The 14666-nt window shown below is 38.9% G+C and overlaps 1 protein-coding gene across 2 annotated transcripts in view; it reads right to left on the bottom strand.

Moving 5' to 3' along the window:
* COL15A1 (collagen type XV alpha 1 chain) overlaps positions 1-14666 on the bottom strand; it is a 119026-nt gene that overhangs the window by 53817 nt on the left and 50543 nt on the right. The window contains exons 9-13 of one of the 2 annotated variants that reach the window (XM_059476710.1): positions 13066-13128; positions 8589-8666; positions 6895-6957; positions 4989-5114; positions 1277-1339 (exon numbers count right to left, since the gene is read on the bottom strand). In XM_059476710.1, the coding sequence (XP_059332693.1) occupies positions 1277-1339; positions 4989-5114; positions 6895-6957; positions 8589-8666; positions 13066-13128 (393 nt within the window). The remainder of the gene's footprint in view (positions 1-1276; positions 1340-4988; positions 5115-6894; positions 6958-8588; positions 8667-13065; positions 13129-14666) is intronic. The other variant, XM_059476719.1, reaches the window with a different exon arrangement.

Raw genomic sequence — 14666 nt, 5'->3', positions numbered from 1 at the left:
AAAGAACAAAACAGATACTACAATATAAAATAAATCAAGGCTTTCAGAAAAAAAGTAGCAAAAATTGAAAAATACTCCTATTTGTATTGAACAGATGCAGAAACATACTGCTTCAATTCTAATGGAACTTTTATCAAATGTACAGAATGCAGCAAACAGACTCGGTGAGGCAAAATATTGCAGCCCTTTTTTTAGAAGATTATGATTTTAAAAGAAATTTAATTTCTCTTAAATTGCTTCTCTTTCCCCATCAATCTCCTCCTATAGTATGTGATTCATGTTCTGTTTACTTCAGCTAGACTTCTTTCTGTTATTAGGCTCCCTCATGTAAAACACACACCACTGATTACAATGGACACGGGTTTCAGGTGCCTGCTTTGCAATACACATACTGCACTTTCTGGGTTGCTGCTGGTTCTCATGGGTGCTGCACTTTCACCAGCCTCAGGCTTTTGATATCACAACTCAGAACCTCCTGCCTCCAGAGATAAAAAATAAATCAATATTCTGGCCATTTAAGACTTGCTTTTTCATTTCTGTTACAGTGTGTGAGCTTAAAATGTACACTTGGGAATTTACTTTCAATTTCTTGTGCATAAGGTGTGCTGTTGAAGCTCACTAGAGGATGAAATTGGCTTGTAGTCTTTGTCTTTGTTTTCTTCACATCCTTCTTGAAGTGGGGTATAAAAAATGGTGCTCAAATGATGCTTTGATAAGCAATGGATTATATTAATTTCCCCAAGTCAAGCCTGTTTTGCATGTGACAATAATTGCTGAATGATCTTTCTGTCCTTATCTTGACCCATCAGCTTTTCACTGCTGGGCATCTGGTGCCCAGCCAGTGTAGGCCATGACTTTGTCTCTTGTTTGCCAATTTAAATGGTCTGTGCTCCTTCAGACTCTTCTCCCCTGTCATACAATGTGCTGTCACTCTGTGCCAGGCTGGGCTAACTGGAGCTCTCCCTTTCCCCCTCCAGATTCACCTGTCTGAGCCCAGTCACTACTGGTTTTTTAGTGGCAAATCACAACAGAGTAGTTCATACTGCATATCAATATTGCATGCTTCAGAAAATGAGACAGTAGCCAATAGGAAATTCTGGATTTCTGAATATGCCTTTTGAGATGTGTTCTAATAAGCTATCAGTATCTGGATTCCATTAAAAAATACTGAAGCCAGATGCTATTGGGTTGCAGAGACAACTGCTTATGATTTTTACAGCCTAGAATTGACCAAGATTTTGCACTGACGTAGGAGCAAGACAGACATTTAACTCACCTTTTCTCCCTTCCATCCTGGTGGGCCAGCCACTCCATCACGGCCAGGAGGACCTTGAGGGCCCTATAGATGACAGTAAATCTAAAGCAGGTGCTACTTGAGAGCTTGATTTCTAGAACATGTGTTTAAGTATTAGGGACCAACTGATGATACAGCATAATGAAAGACTAATGTGTAGCACCTCCCACCACTAAGCTTTATCACTTTTATTTCTTTTTTCTGAGAGTTTGGCTTTGTATCAAACCAATATTTTCATACATTTTAATAGAAAACTATATACAACAATCATAAATTGTAAGCGAAAATAAACCCCAGCATATTGTAAATATAACCTTAGCATGAGAGATTATGGTGCTATCCAAGCAGGTTTTGACAACACTGTAAAAGACACAATGGGGTTGAAATCCCCAAGCACCTCAGTTATCTACACTTTTGGCAATGTCAGTGCCAGATGAGACCCAGCTGAGGAAACCTTGGTATTGACAAAATCAAGGCCATGGTTTCTGTGTGGTAGAATCACTAAAAGCAGTTGTGATATGGAGGGAATGGTGTCAAACAGGAGACTTCTGTGCTGTCACTACAAACAGAAAAGCCTGAAGGCTGACAGAGGTCTTGATCCATAAAACTCCAGTGATATCCTCCCTTGGGAACATTGAGGCTGGGCCTCAGTTTCCCACATGGGGCAGTCTGAATAAGCACTTGGCTTGTTCAGACTCACTTTGCCAGGTGTTCTTGGGTAGCTGAGCCTGGAGGTGCATTCCTACACTTTCAGGAGCAGTACTCCTAAAGAGTCCTTCTGCAGAAGAAAAGGTGCTGCCACTTTGCTTTGGTTGATGGTGCTCATGTTGTTCATGACACCTCACTTTAGTTTTGCCTTGAAAAGTGTATATTAAGTTTTCCACCCAGTTTCTGGTGTTGTATCCATGACTTTTATCCTGCATGCATTTGAGTGAGCAAGCAGGCTGGGAAACACTGGTTTGTAGGGTCAACCAATAAATCTGTACAGATATTGAAGTCCAGCCCACAGTAACGAGACATGCATGAAAGGTAACAGGCATGTTTCACAGCCTACATTTTTTAAATTGGGCTCTGAAAGCCTTTGACTACATTTATAGGAGCGTATTCTGGCCTCTGGGGATCTTTAATAATATTTATTTAATCATCTTTTTTGGGGAAGGATATAAATGGCTAGCAAAGCAGATAGAAAACATTGTTTCCCTTTGATGCTCTCAGAATTATCACAAAGTCTCATTTTTCTGGCTCTCTCTGTCCCCCCCCACCCTGCTTTTGCTCTTAGGATGCGCTGTAAGTCATAGAGTAAGTAATGGATTTTTTTAATATTGAGAATAATCAGAAATATTTTCAGTATGTTTCAAACATTTTCATATTGTATTTTGTCATGATTACATAGACAGAAGAGAGTAAGAAAAGAGGTTGAGCTAAGAACAATAACTATTCTAAAGTTTACTGATTACTTCCACTCTACTGCTTGGCAATTTTAGGCTTCATTGTGCTAAAATTACTAATTTCCTCAAGAGCTTTGGAACAGTCTCTCTTATGTAGCTTGCAGGCATTGCTGGGACATTTGTTATTCTCCTCAGGGTATATTAACGTATTTATGAGCTATCTCAAACAAAAAATTATGATAGAAACTATCCCTATACAATGCTATGAGTCAATTTAATTTCATGTAGCATTTAGAAAATGTGTATTTAATCAGATCAATACCATATCAGTACGAAATGCATTGTGAAGGAGTTTGTGCAGGGGTATTTCCCATTATAAAATGCAGCCTTTACTGAAACATTTCTAAGGCATGTTTATAGAGAGAAGAGGTACTACATCACAAAGTTCTTGATTTAGCAAGGACTTAAGCTTGTCCCCAACTTCAAGTGATTGGCTGGTCTTCTGGAATTAGACTTCACAGCTGAAAATCCTTAATAACACAAATGTGTTAATGTGGTACTTAATGAGGATTCCCAACCAAAACATTTCTGTTGGGAATTGAGCTCACCTCATTTATCCAGAGTGTGCAAATGTTTGAATAGCAGAATGACAGTTTCTTGGGTCATCTGAAATTGTGGGAATACATGGGTCTGTGTTCTTAATATCTGGAGTTTTCCTTCAGCAGCCTGTGTAGTTGTCTCCTGGATTGATTCTTCTGAAAATGTTCTTTAGTTGTCTTATTTACAGTTAGCTTCTGCTTTTTTAACAGATACATTTCCCAGGAACTATCCTGAAACAATGATTTCTGTTGCACCAGAAAATTGACTGTCTACAAGTACTTCATGCTATTGCCTGTGAAATCCCAAATTGCACAAGAGGGAATACACTCATTAAAAAAAAAAAAAAAAAAAAAAAAAAGAATCAATACTTATTTCTCCATTTTCTTTTCATTCCTTTTTACATTTTTCTTTTATGGCAAATTTTAGTACTGCTTCCTAGACCATTTGAATTACTTCATATTCTAAAGATATGGAAACAGCCACAGTCATGAAAGTTGAAGGTACAGTTTGAATTGCAAAGAAGCTGTTATAGAGAATCTTTTAATCTAACACTACACTTTATCAAATGCAGTAGATGAAACATTAGTGTAACTGTCTTCTTTGAAAGACTTGCCAACACATTTTCTTAAAATTACATTTGTAATCCTCAATACAGATTGATCTGTCTCGGATTCAGAAAATAAAAAAGTGCTGTTGGGAGTTTAGCAATTAGATGAAATCTGGTCAGCATTTCAGACTTTTTTATTTTATACTGTCATCCATATAACAATCAGTAGATGCAGAGAGTAATGGATTTCCTTGGCTTCCCATGCACTTGACTCTTGAATTCCATATTAAAGACTTTCAGGTGCCTAATTTCTCTCTGCACAAAAGATGTTGCTTTCCACCTGGATGACCAAACACTTTTTAGATTTTGTATCAACTCCCAACTTGGTTATCCTCAAAAAACAACCCCTCCAAGAGAGCTGAGAAATAGCGAGATCTTTTTAACACCTGTCACCTGTACACTTCCTTGATATATGCTAATGACACCTTGTCAGGTACAGAAATGGTCACTCACTTTGAGGGCTGTGTGATGGACAGGACAAATCCTGTCCTGAGAACAACTGCTGCTGGCAGATGGTTGATAGGGAATAAGGCAACTATTTTAGTAAATTTATCGAAACAGAGATTGTTCTGAATTGGGAAGGATCATCGTGTGCAGCTCTTAGATGAATGGACAGCACAGAGATTAGACCCACAACCTTGGCTTTATTAAGACCATGCTCCAAACAGCTGAGCTAATCTCATCATTCCAGAGAGGATGTTTAAAGCTGTTCAATGCTAAAAAAATTTATTTTCTTCACTGAAAAAAACACTTTACTGAGAATTTATTTGCAAGTCAAACTTTAGCAGCGTTTTTTACAGTAAAATTATATTTCACGTGTCCAGAGGAATAAGTGTTTCTACCTAGCTGAAGAAAAGGATAGAAGAGGAAAGAGGAAAATTCAGTTTATTTTACAAATTCCCTAAAGATTATGTAAGTGATTTAGCAAACTTTATTTTCCTGAAAGCAAAAGCATTCTTAATTTTTATTTATTCTGGTCCAGATTCACCAGTATCTGTCTGTCAAATGTACATTAGTGCTGTGCTTTGGTTAACAAGACTTTTTTTTTTTTTGTACAATTTGCATAAGATTCAAGGTTTTTGCACAAAAGGGTACTCACTTCAGGGCCTGGCTCCCCAGAAGCTCCATCTTCTCCTGATGACCCAGGAGGTCCTACACTTGAATCAGGTGCTGGGTTTCCTGGAAGACCAGGCAGTCCTGGAGGGCCTGGTGGCCCCGGAAGACCCTGGATAAATCAGCAGGAGTGTTAGAAATTATCCTAGCCTGGTTCATTTCTATACACATGGAACAGGAAAAAGCTCACATAGACTTTTCAGGCTCATAAAACCATAAAACTCAGCTGGGGTTTCCACCCACATTCTGCTTACTGAGAACCAATTTTGGTTTCACAGATATGCCCTTACATAGGGTCACACTGACCTCCCTCACCTGTGCTCTCTGAACTCTGCCACCTCATAGCATTGAAATAGAAGCATTTAAAACAAAACAAAAAAAAAGGTGTCAACTCTCTGTAACCCAGTAGAGATCTCAGACATATCCCAAGGATCGATCTAATTATAAGAGACCTAACCATAAAGAAACCATCATTGTACAGAGGGAAGTGGTTGGTTTTTTCTCCTCTACCATTTCATAGGGTTTGTCAATGTTATTGCTGGAGAACTGGGAATCCCTACTCATGGTCCAGACCTGCTTAGTGCTGTAAAACTGGCCTCTGCTCTAAAGATCTATCCTGCATGGACATGAGCAGAGGTATTTAAATCAAACAAATGGAATGAAATGAGTGAAATGTTATTTTAGGAGGAGCAGTACATTTGCAAATATTTCTTCCCATGTCCAAGTTCATCTGTGTTACTGGTTGCATTAGCAGGCAGAGACAGAGAGTTTGAAGTTTTGGGCCATGGCACTATAAGTCAGGTAGTCTTTAATTCTGACTTGGGGCATGTACAGGATTCTATCTGGAAGAGGCTCATCTTGGATTTTCAGTGCACTGAACAGAGCCTTCTGCAGTGCACTCATGTGTCTTGTCACCTACAAAGGGCATCTGAAGAAGCTCCTAAATTAGGCAAGATTGCTGACTTCCAGCGTGTGGCAACTAACTCCTGATGGGCATTGGGAATAAGGTATTAATCACTTTTGAGTAAAAAGAAAGAAACAGAAGGGGGGTCCTGAGGCAGAAACCAATCTGAGAGAATGAAAACTATCACTAGTTGTGCTACAAAGCAGAGGCCTCCAGTGTGCTAGAGCATTCTGGAGTTCATAGGAACCATAATGAACTCAGAAAGCTGCAGTGTTACTGCTGTTTAGTTCGCCAGAAAGCTGCACCATAAAGCATTTCATACAGATACACTTATATTTTTTTAGAACAGATACTCCATATTGAAAAAAGCAAAGACTAGGGCCATGTAATGCCTTCAACTGACTAAAAGGGGCTTGGTAGAGAGCAGGAGAGGGGCTGTTTACATGGGTCTACGGTAACAAGATAGAGGACAGTGGCTTCAATCTGACAGAGGGTAGGTTTAGATTAGACATTAGGAGGAAATTCTTTACTCTGAGGGTGGTGAGGCACTGTCTCAGGTTGCCCAGAGAAGGGGTGGATGTCCCATCCCTTCAAATGTTCAAGGCCAGGTTGGATGGGGTCCTGAGCAACCTGGTCTGGTGCAAGGTTTCCCTGCCCATGGCAGGAGGGCTGGAACAAGATATCATTTATGCCTTTCTATGACTCCATGAATCTATGATTCCCATCTCTCTCCTCTTTCTCATAGTCAGATTAAAAGCATTTTCTCATTTTGAAAAGTCCTCCTGCCAGTATTTCTTTGGTGGCCGCCTCCTGTCTCATATTTCTTCCCCACTCACAAGCATTTAGGCCTTTTCTGACCTTAAAACCCTACAAATCCTTTCTAGATGCTGTAAATTAAGCATGTATTAAACTTGCATTATGAAAAATTCTACAACCTGCATGAGTAAAATAAAGCTTTTTATCATGAAAAATATCAATATTTGCTTACCCTTAAAATCTCAGTCTCTCTGTCAGTATCTCCAGAACCTGATTCTTCAGGTTCCAGTCTATTCTGAAATTAGAAGAATTCCATTTTAAATTACTGCTTCTAAAGATGACAAATGGAAATATCACTTGACATTAACTGAAAATACAGCCATCATCAATATCTTTACAGCAGTCTGTCATTGGTAAAATAAATTATAATACAACAAGAACATTTCACTTATGTTTCTAGTGTTTCATACCATCTTCTTTTGTAGTCACTGAGCACTGTACTTGCCTGCAGGTGCTCTATGAGCACAGTGATAACTGTCCTGCAGGACACACATGCCATGAAACTGTTTAAGTGAACTGAAATAATATCTCAGACAAATTTTAACTTCAGAGAGGTACCTGTCAACATTAAGAATATCCTAAAATGCAGATCTTACAAATAACCCGTTTCCTACAATGCATCCCTCCTTTAAAAAGCCCAATTCTGAGATTACTACAACTGGAATTAAAAAGATTACTTTTATAAGGAGAAAATATACTGAAGCCATTTCTAAAACCTTCTGTTGAAAAAACACCTTAGTGTTTAGTCCTTGGTGAGTTTCATAGCTTTGTACATTTTGCAGACTACAAAGAAAAGCACAGCGAGAAGTACTACCTGAATAAATTATCATAGTACCAAAGTGAATGTTTCAAATGCTTGGGAATTAGGGATGCATTCCTTGGCTGCACTGAGACTTCTTCCATCTCACCACAGAATAAAAGGCCTTGAAACTTGCTGTCACAGAGAACCAGGAAGCAAAGGCAGTGTAGGACTTGGTGTTCCCTGCTACATTTGTAGAAGTGACCTTTGACTGGGTAAAACTTTTGGCCTGGAGCACCTTCTCCTAGGGATTTGGAGCTGCCCTGCTGGTCTCCTGAAGTCAGCATCAGAGCAGGCTCAGTAGTGCAGCAGAACACTGTTAATCTGTTTTTATGCTGCAGAAATATATTGGCTTAATTTAGCAGACCCAAAATCAGGGGAGCATATAATCCATTTTGGCCAGTGGAATATGTTTCAAACTCTCTTGTTAAACACTCACGATATCCAGTGTGACAGATGGTTTTGTGTAAAAGTCCAGGATTTCCACTGGTGTCTGTGGTGAACTATGTCTAAGCATAAAATCAGCTCTCACAACATGAACCCAAAATTCAGGCCAGATTCCTTCTTTAGCTGCATGCACATGTATCCTCATGGATATAGAGAGAAAAGTCCAAGTACTGCAGTGTGATGGATCTGAAACTCATTCTTTAACATTGCCTGAGTACTGAGCACTCAAAATACAAACACTGCAATCATGTTGGTATGTCTTCTAGTATTTAATGACAGCAAACATAACTGACTGTCAAACCACTTCTCTGTTCAGTAGCAGAAAGACATTAATAATTTAAGTTTAGAATACCTTTTTGTGGAAATTTTTGTGTTCTCCCATATATTGTTGCTTTTGCACATGAGAGCACACACATCCACCGATGTTTTAAAAAGTTAATACTGGGTGTTTTGTAGCTTACACTTCAGTCAGACATTTATTTGCATTTCTGCATGAATGTTTTAGAAAACATGATTATCTCTGTGGCAGTCAGGCTATTTTCCCAGAGAAAACCTCCTATTTAGTTCTGGATTTCTCTGTGGCAAGCTGAGCTCATTGACAGAGAGCCCCAAATACTCACTAATCCTCTGGAAGGAGCAGATGGTCCTGTGGGTCCTGGTAGTCCAGGGGGTCCTGGCAATCCCTCACCAGGATCACCCTGAAATTGGAATTAAGATAAGTCAGCAAGGATTTAACCATATAAAGACTATAAGGACTAGCTACAATCTCAATGGATTTCCAGTCACAAGAGTGGCTGCTTATGAGCCGGGTTGGACTTTGTTCATTTCTAAGACAAGCTCCCAAGGAACATGATCTTCACATTGGCAGTGGAAGAAAGAATTCTTCCTTTTCTAACTTCTGCAATGAATTTGAAAATGTACAAGCAGCATTAACAGCATTAGGCAGAACATATGTCTTGCCAGAATGAGGTTTAACTGTGAGTCTTGAATTTTTAGGGCATATTATATATGAACCCTCACCCCACACCAAAAAACGAAAAAAACCCCAAAAAACCCCAACAACAACAAAAAAAACCACCAAAACAAACAAACAAAAAACCCAAAACCAACCAAACAAAAAACCCCAAAAAACCAAAAAAAAAAAAACCCCAAACCAAACCAGAAAAAAATGTAGTCACTGTGGTCACACCATGGTATTCAATCTGTAAATGTCTTGATTTTATTGCTAATCTCTCTAATGGTTTTTTCAATATTACCACAGCATGATTTTTCTTCTGTGTGTTGACCTTTATCTACTGCCAACACAATGAAAGATGCTGTTCAAATATGTGCCATTTTCTCTCATAACTACTACAGTTTCTTATAATTTGTCTTTCTTACATCATCTCTGACATTTTGCTGAAGTTAGTTTGAATTGCTTCAGACTAAGATGTTTGTGACTTTTAATAATTTTTCTGCTCAGGTCCAATATTTTTCACTCAAGCCAAGAGTTGAGGTTTTGCCTCCACTGATCTGTGCTTTACCCTCTAACCTGACAATTTGCTATCTGGGCTTATGAGCATTTAAATTGTGTTCTATAAATTCACATATTTGGTCACATAGCAGGAAACACTGACTTTTAACTGTCTCTTGGTCACTTGCTCTTTATGCTTGAGAGTTCATTGGATGAATGTATTCTTTCAGTTCTTTGTTCCCTGCAGCTTTGTCAAATGGTTCCTATAGTGATACTTCAGTCATATCCAGAGAGAGTGTGTTTAATTAATTTGGGGCTATTTTCACTGTCTGCCAGCATGTTCAGTTACAGATGCTTTTCATTCATTTTAAAACATCCTCGCTCTTTTCCAATGACTATTACATAAGTTCCTGGCAGTGCTTGTTTTCATGCAATTTCTTCCACTTTGTGCGCACTGCAAGAAAGAAAAAACCTCAGATATCACATTTGGGTCATGGTCATTTTTAGGAAGCCTGACTGTATCCGTTCCCAAGGAGCATCTCATGGCTGTATTTCTACACAGAACATGGACCATGGTGGAAAAGTGACAGCAGCTCCCCATTCTCCACTGATACATAGTGCTCTATTCATTCTCGGCTTTCCGTTTTCAGTTAGAAGAATCAGAAAAAGGAAGGTGGATCCTACCACTGTTCCTGAAATTTAGATATTGTTATACTGGAAAAGGTGCTGACTGTCTTTAGACAGCATAACAGTTCTGAATTTTTGTGTATTCTTTAAGCTTTGGTCACCCTACCAACACAGCCAGGCCTAGGAAATCATACTGATTAGCATATTGAAACAATTTGCTGAACAACTGATAACTTAAAAATAATTCACATGTATAAAAGAGGATCAGAGCAGCATCTTGTTTGTCCTGTTTTTACTGCAGGAATTGTCTCTTTAAAGTATTTCCAAGACAAAGCTCTGCATATGAAGCAGTCAACTTTCCTCAGTGCTCTTGAATGTATCATTAGGATTTTTAGCACTCTTTTGCTAACTTCACAGTGTCTCTTTGAAGTGTCTCTTGAAAACATTCGTCCAATTTTTAAATGAAAAACTAAGCTTAAGAGGTCTTTACTAAAGTAGACATTAAAGTAATGAGGAATAGACTACTGGAGTATTTTCCTTTCCAATATAACTTTTTCTGTCTACAGCTAAGTGGCTTCTCCTGCTGCTAGAATTTTCTCCTTCTGATAGCTATTCTGATCAATAAACTAAGGCTGGATGGCCTTTGGTTGTGAGGTCAGCTGGAACAGACTGGCTGGACCCACAATCCTTAGGTACTTGACTCTGGGACTCCTTTTAGCCCTGCATGTTCAAAGCTAGTATTTTGAGCACGTGTTTTTGTGCATTTTGCTTGAAATAACTTTAGACATACACTGAATTCTATCAACATGAGTATCTGAAAGTTAAAAGCTTCCTGGGATGGCACTGGAGGAGTACAGAGCCTATGCTCAGTCTCATCTTGCAGTGTGATAGGAGTAGTTAACCACTGATGGCCTGAGCATTGTCTGAGTGAGGGTTTTTTGATACAGGCCAAAACATTGTCAGGGACCATGCCTGCAAGTCTGAACCATCAGCAAATCAGTTCCTGGGCCAGTGTAGGTGTAGCACTTTCTGTTGAAGATTGGAATGGTCACCTAACAGAAGCTGCCACTACAGCAGCTGCAAAATAATCTTGGCATCTTTTCAGTTTGCTCTGTTTTCATTAAAAGAATCCTGACTGATCTTTTGGTTTCCTCCAGATGAATTATTTATGTCAGTACCAAGTACCCTAGAAATAACTCTGGTCACAAGAAGGACCAAAGCAGATTTGCAAGAAACCTAAAAAACTAATTGTCAAATGACATTTATGTGCCTGTGATGCCTGCTGGCAACTGACAGAGTATTTTAATGATAATCTGCCTTCCCAGTGTGATAAATGAGTATGATTTGTGCTGATAAAAATTGAAACAGTAATCAATATTGATACAGTAATTAATATTTGAGAATAATAAAATAGTTAAAAGTTGCTATGCCAAAGAAGAGAGGGAGAGGAGGGGCTCCATCCCCCCTTCCCAGCAGATGTTCTCAAGGACCACAGGAAAGAAGCTGAAGATACAGTTGCTAAAAATTACCAAGAACCTGGTTGAGTCCCAGAAAATGCTAATTATAAGGGATTTATTGCCTTGATATGTAGATCTAGTGATACGTTAGTCTTGGCTTACATTGTACTGGCTTGATGCGCATGTGTAACTCAAAGGTGAATTAAAGGACAAAGAGGAAGAGGAGAGGTCTTCATCCAAAACGACCCCCAAAGACTTGTGCGACCCCCAAACTGAGTGGTGGTGCATGCGTGATAAGGGTGGTAATGAGGGTGGAGATAGAGATATGATGAACTGAAAATAGGAGGAGATGGCATTGACACATGGCATATAAGGGGTGACTTTCACTTGGCAAGCTTGTACATGAGGTCGCAAGGGTTCCAGAACTCTGCCCTCCGTACCCCGCAGTATCTTTTGCTTATGCGCTATTATTGGAACCAAATTATCCCTTATTTATATATTTTCTAAACTATTCAATTAAAATTGCTGCTACCTTAAATATTGTTTGGTTTTTTTTGATGGGATAATTGGGCAAACATAACACCAGCCTGTCTTTCCTGGACGGCCTGTCTCCATACACTGTAGCACTCCTGTTGTGAGTGATCCCACCATATCTCTGGAACCTCTGAGAAGTGGTAGCCCTATGACTGTGCATGGACTTGTCCTCCTGTTTGTCTCCCACACTGCCTGGTTTTGTGAACACGTACCTGAGACAGGTCCCAGAGGAGAGCAAGAGTGTCTCCATCATGATGTACCTGAGATGCTCCCTGACTGCCCCACATGCTTTCACTTCTCTACAGTTTATGAGAACACTCTGCTCAACAAATTTCTATTACAGCTATACAGAGAGATGGGGAGTTGCCATGCAATCTCATTACCTGATTCCTGTACTGGAGAGTAATTTTACCTTTTAAATGATTCTGGATCATTTCAAACTAATATGAATAGATGAGATTTATAAGGGTCATGTTTGTGAATTTATGAAGCCTGTGTTGTTGTGTTAAACAGATGAAAGGAATTAATAATTTGACACTTGGACTTACTATCTGTATGTCAATTTTGTGTACAACACGTACTTTAATAATAGATGAATCCAGTACATCTCACTTCATCTCAGAAGAGATACAAGCTGTTACTTCAGATGGTTTCAGTCTTATTTCAATTACGTTCATTTCCTAAGGGTAATATGATTATACTGCCTCCGTTAAATCACTTACCCAGTAGAGTAAGTTGCCCAGAGCGGTTATATACAACAATTGACCTTTCTTTATTAAGTGTTCAGTACATCTTCCTTAGCTCTTCTGTGAAAGCCCAACTTTTTCTACTGCTGAAATTTATTCACATCCTTGAAAAATACTTATTCTGGTGTGGTGCCATCCAGCCATTCATGAATAAACAGTAGGATGTTTAAATTCTTTCTGTGATTCCATATTTTATGCCTCTCTCAGACTGTACCAAATTAATACATATCTAAGAATAAATTGTATCTGACTGATTGTTGGGGATTAACAGGACACATACCTTTTCACCTTTTTGGCCTGCTTTTCCTTTCTGTCCTGGCAACCCCTGAGGTCCATTTTTGCCCTAAAAGGAAATATTTTTTTTTAATTAGACATTTTCTTTCATGTAGGTTGAACAGGCTGTACACTTAGCAGCGGCTGGATTTAATGGTGCTAGGTTCTTTCTAACTCTTGGTTTGTACAGTGGAAGGAAGTAAGAGATTTGGCATAGAATGCCCCTGGCAGTACCCAAAAAATATGCCTACTCTTCCCACAGAGAAGAGAAGCCTATTTGGGGGATGCTGATGGAAACACCTGCAGGCTGCATTTGGATTTGACAGAGTGCCAACAGGACTGCCACAGCTCTGATGACAAGGATTTTTAAAACTGTAATATTGGTTACACACTACTACCAGCTGCTTCTCTGAGTGCACAAAATCATACCATTAACTTAAGCCTGCTCCCTCCATCTACTAAAACTTTTTTGTTCCTTAACCAACTTGAATTTATTCAACTTTTAAAACTAGTATCCTTCCTGAAGATGCCTCTGACTGGCAGTGTGGTATGCTAGATAGCATTTCACCCCATTTTCCATTCTAAACTTCACCAGTCAAATTAATTCCAAATTACTCTTTACATCTTCATATCACCTCCATACAATATGTATAGAGGCTCATTCATTGGCTAGAAAGAACTCCACCAGCTTTAAAGTCAGTGTTCTTATAAAATGGGGCTGGTTATGAATTCAATTAGGACACTCAAGACAATATTCAGAAGGGAAATAAATAATTTTCCCACTATTTTGGCATTTTGGGAATCATAACAGCTAGGGTTATGGACTCTACTGGACAAGTTTTAGGACTGCCCTAATTTTAAAGATGGGTTATATAAAGTCATTAGGAAGAAAAATGTATCTCTAAGACTGAAGGATGTTTTTTTCCTATGATGATTTTTCCTGTAGAGAAACTGGTAGCAAGTTCATAGAAAAGCAGCAAACACATTGCTAACATAACTGTAGAACACACTAATTTCATTGATGAGTGAAGCCCCATCAAACCAAAAGTAAAGTTGCATGGGTATATGTAAGACTGTAAACCAGATGCACATGGACAAAAGTGCAACTACAAAAATGTAAGACACTGTCACAAAATGTCTATAATAGAAATTGGGATTGTGTTCACAAGGAGAAGACAATTGGTTTTGAAGAATTTGAATTACATTTGAAGAATTTTCTCTAAGACATATTGGTTTATTCGAATTTTCTTTGAAGATATGCTGCATGAAAGTAATCAGACTTCTGTTAATACATAAAATATAAACTTCTTGTTCAAAAACACCCTAGTGGCACAAAACCTGGGTTTTGGCTAAATGTTTGCAAACCTGGCTATATTTCTTTAAAAATACCAGTGTTTGAAGGCAGCATTCAGGAAGGAGCACAATAATGCACCCCATGAATGACCACTGAATTATTTTTTTAATATCTTAAAGCACACCAGTTTCATTTGAGGTTCAATTGCAGGGGCAGGAAGGGTGAGGAACCTCCTGGCACTGGCACACGTTAGAATAGAAAAAGAGGAGCCGGCATGGAATGATGACAGCCTCTGGGTGGTAAGGTCCTGGAGA

Source organism: Ammospiza nelsoni, chromosome 1 (genome assembly GCF_027579445.1).
Source record: "Ammospiza nelsoni isolate bAmmNel1 chromosome 1, bAmmNel1.pri, whole genome shotgun sequence".
Classification (NCBI taxonomy): Eukaryota; Metazoa; Chordata; class Aves; order Passeriformes; family Passerellidae; genus Ammospiza; species Ammospiza nelsoni.
The sequence above is the reverse complement of the archived record's forward strand: the minus strand, read 5'-3'. Positions and strand labels throughout refer to the sequence as shown.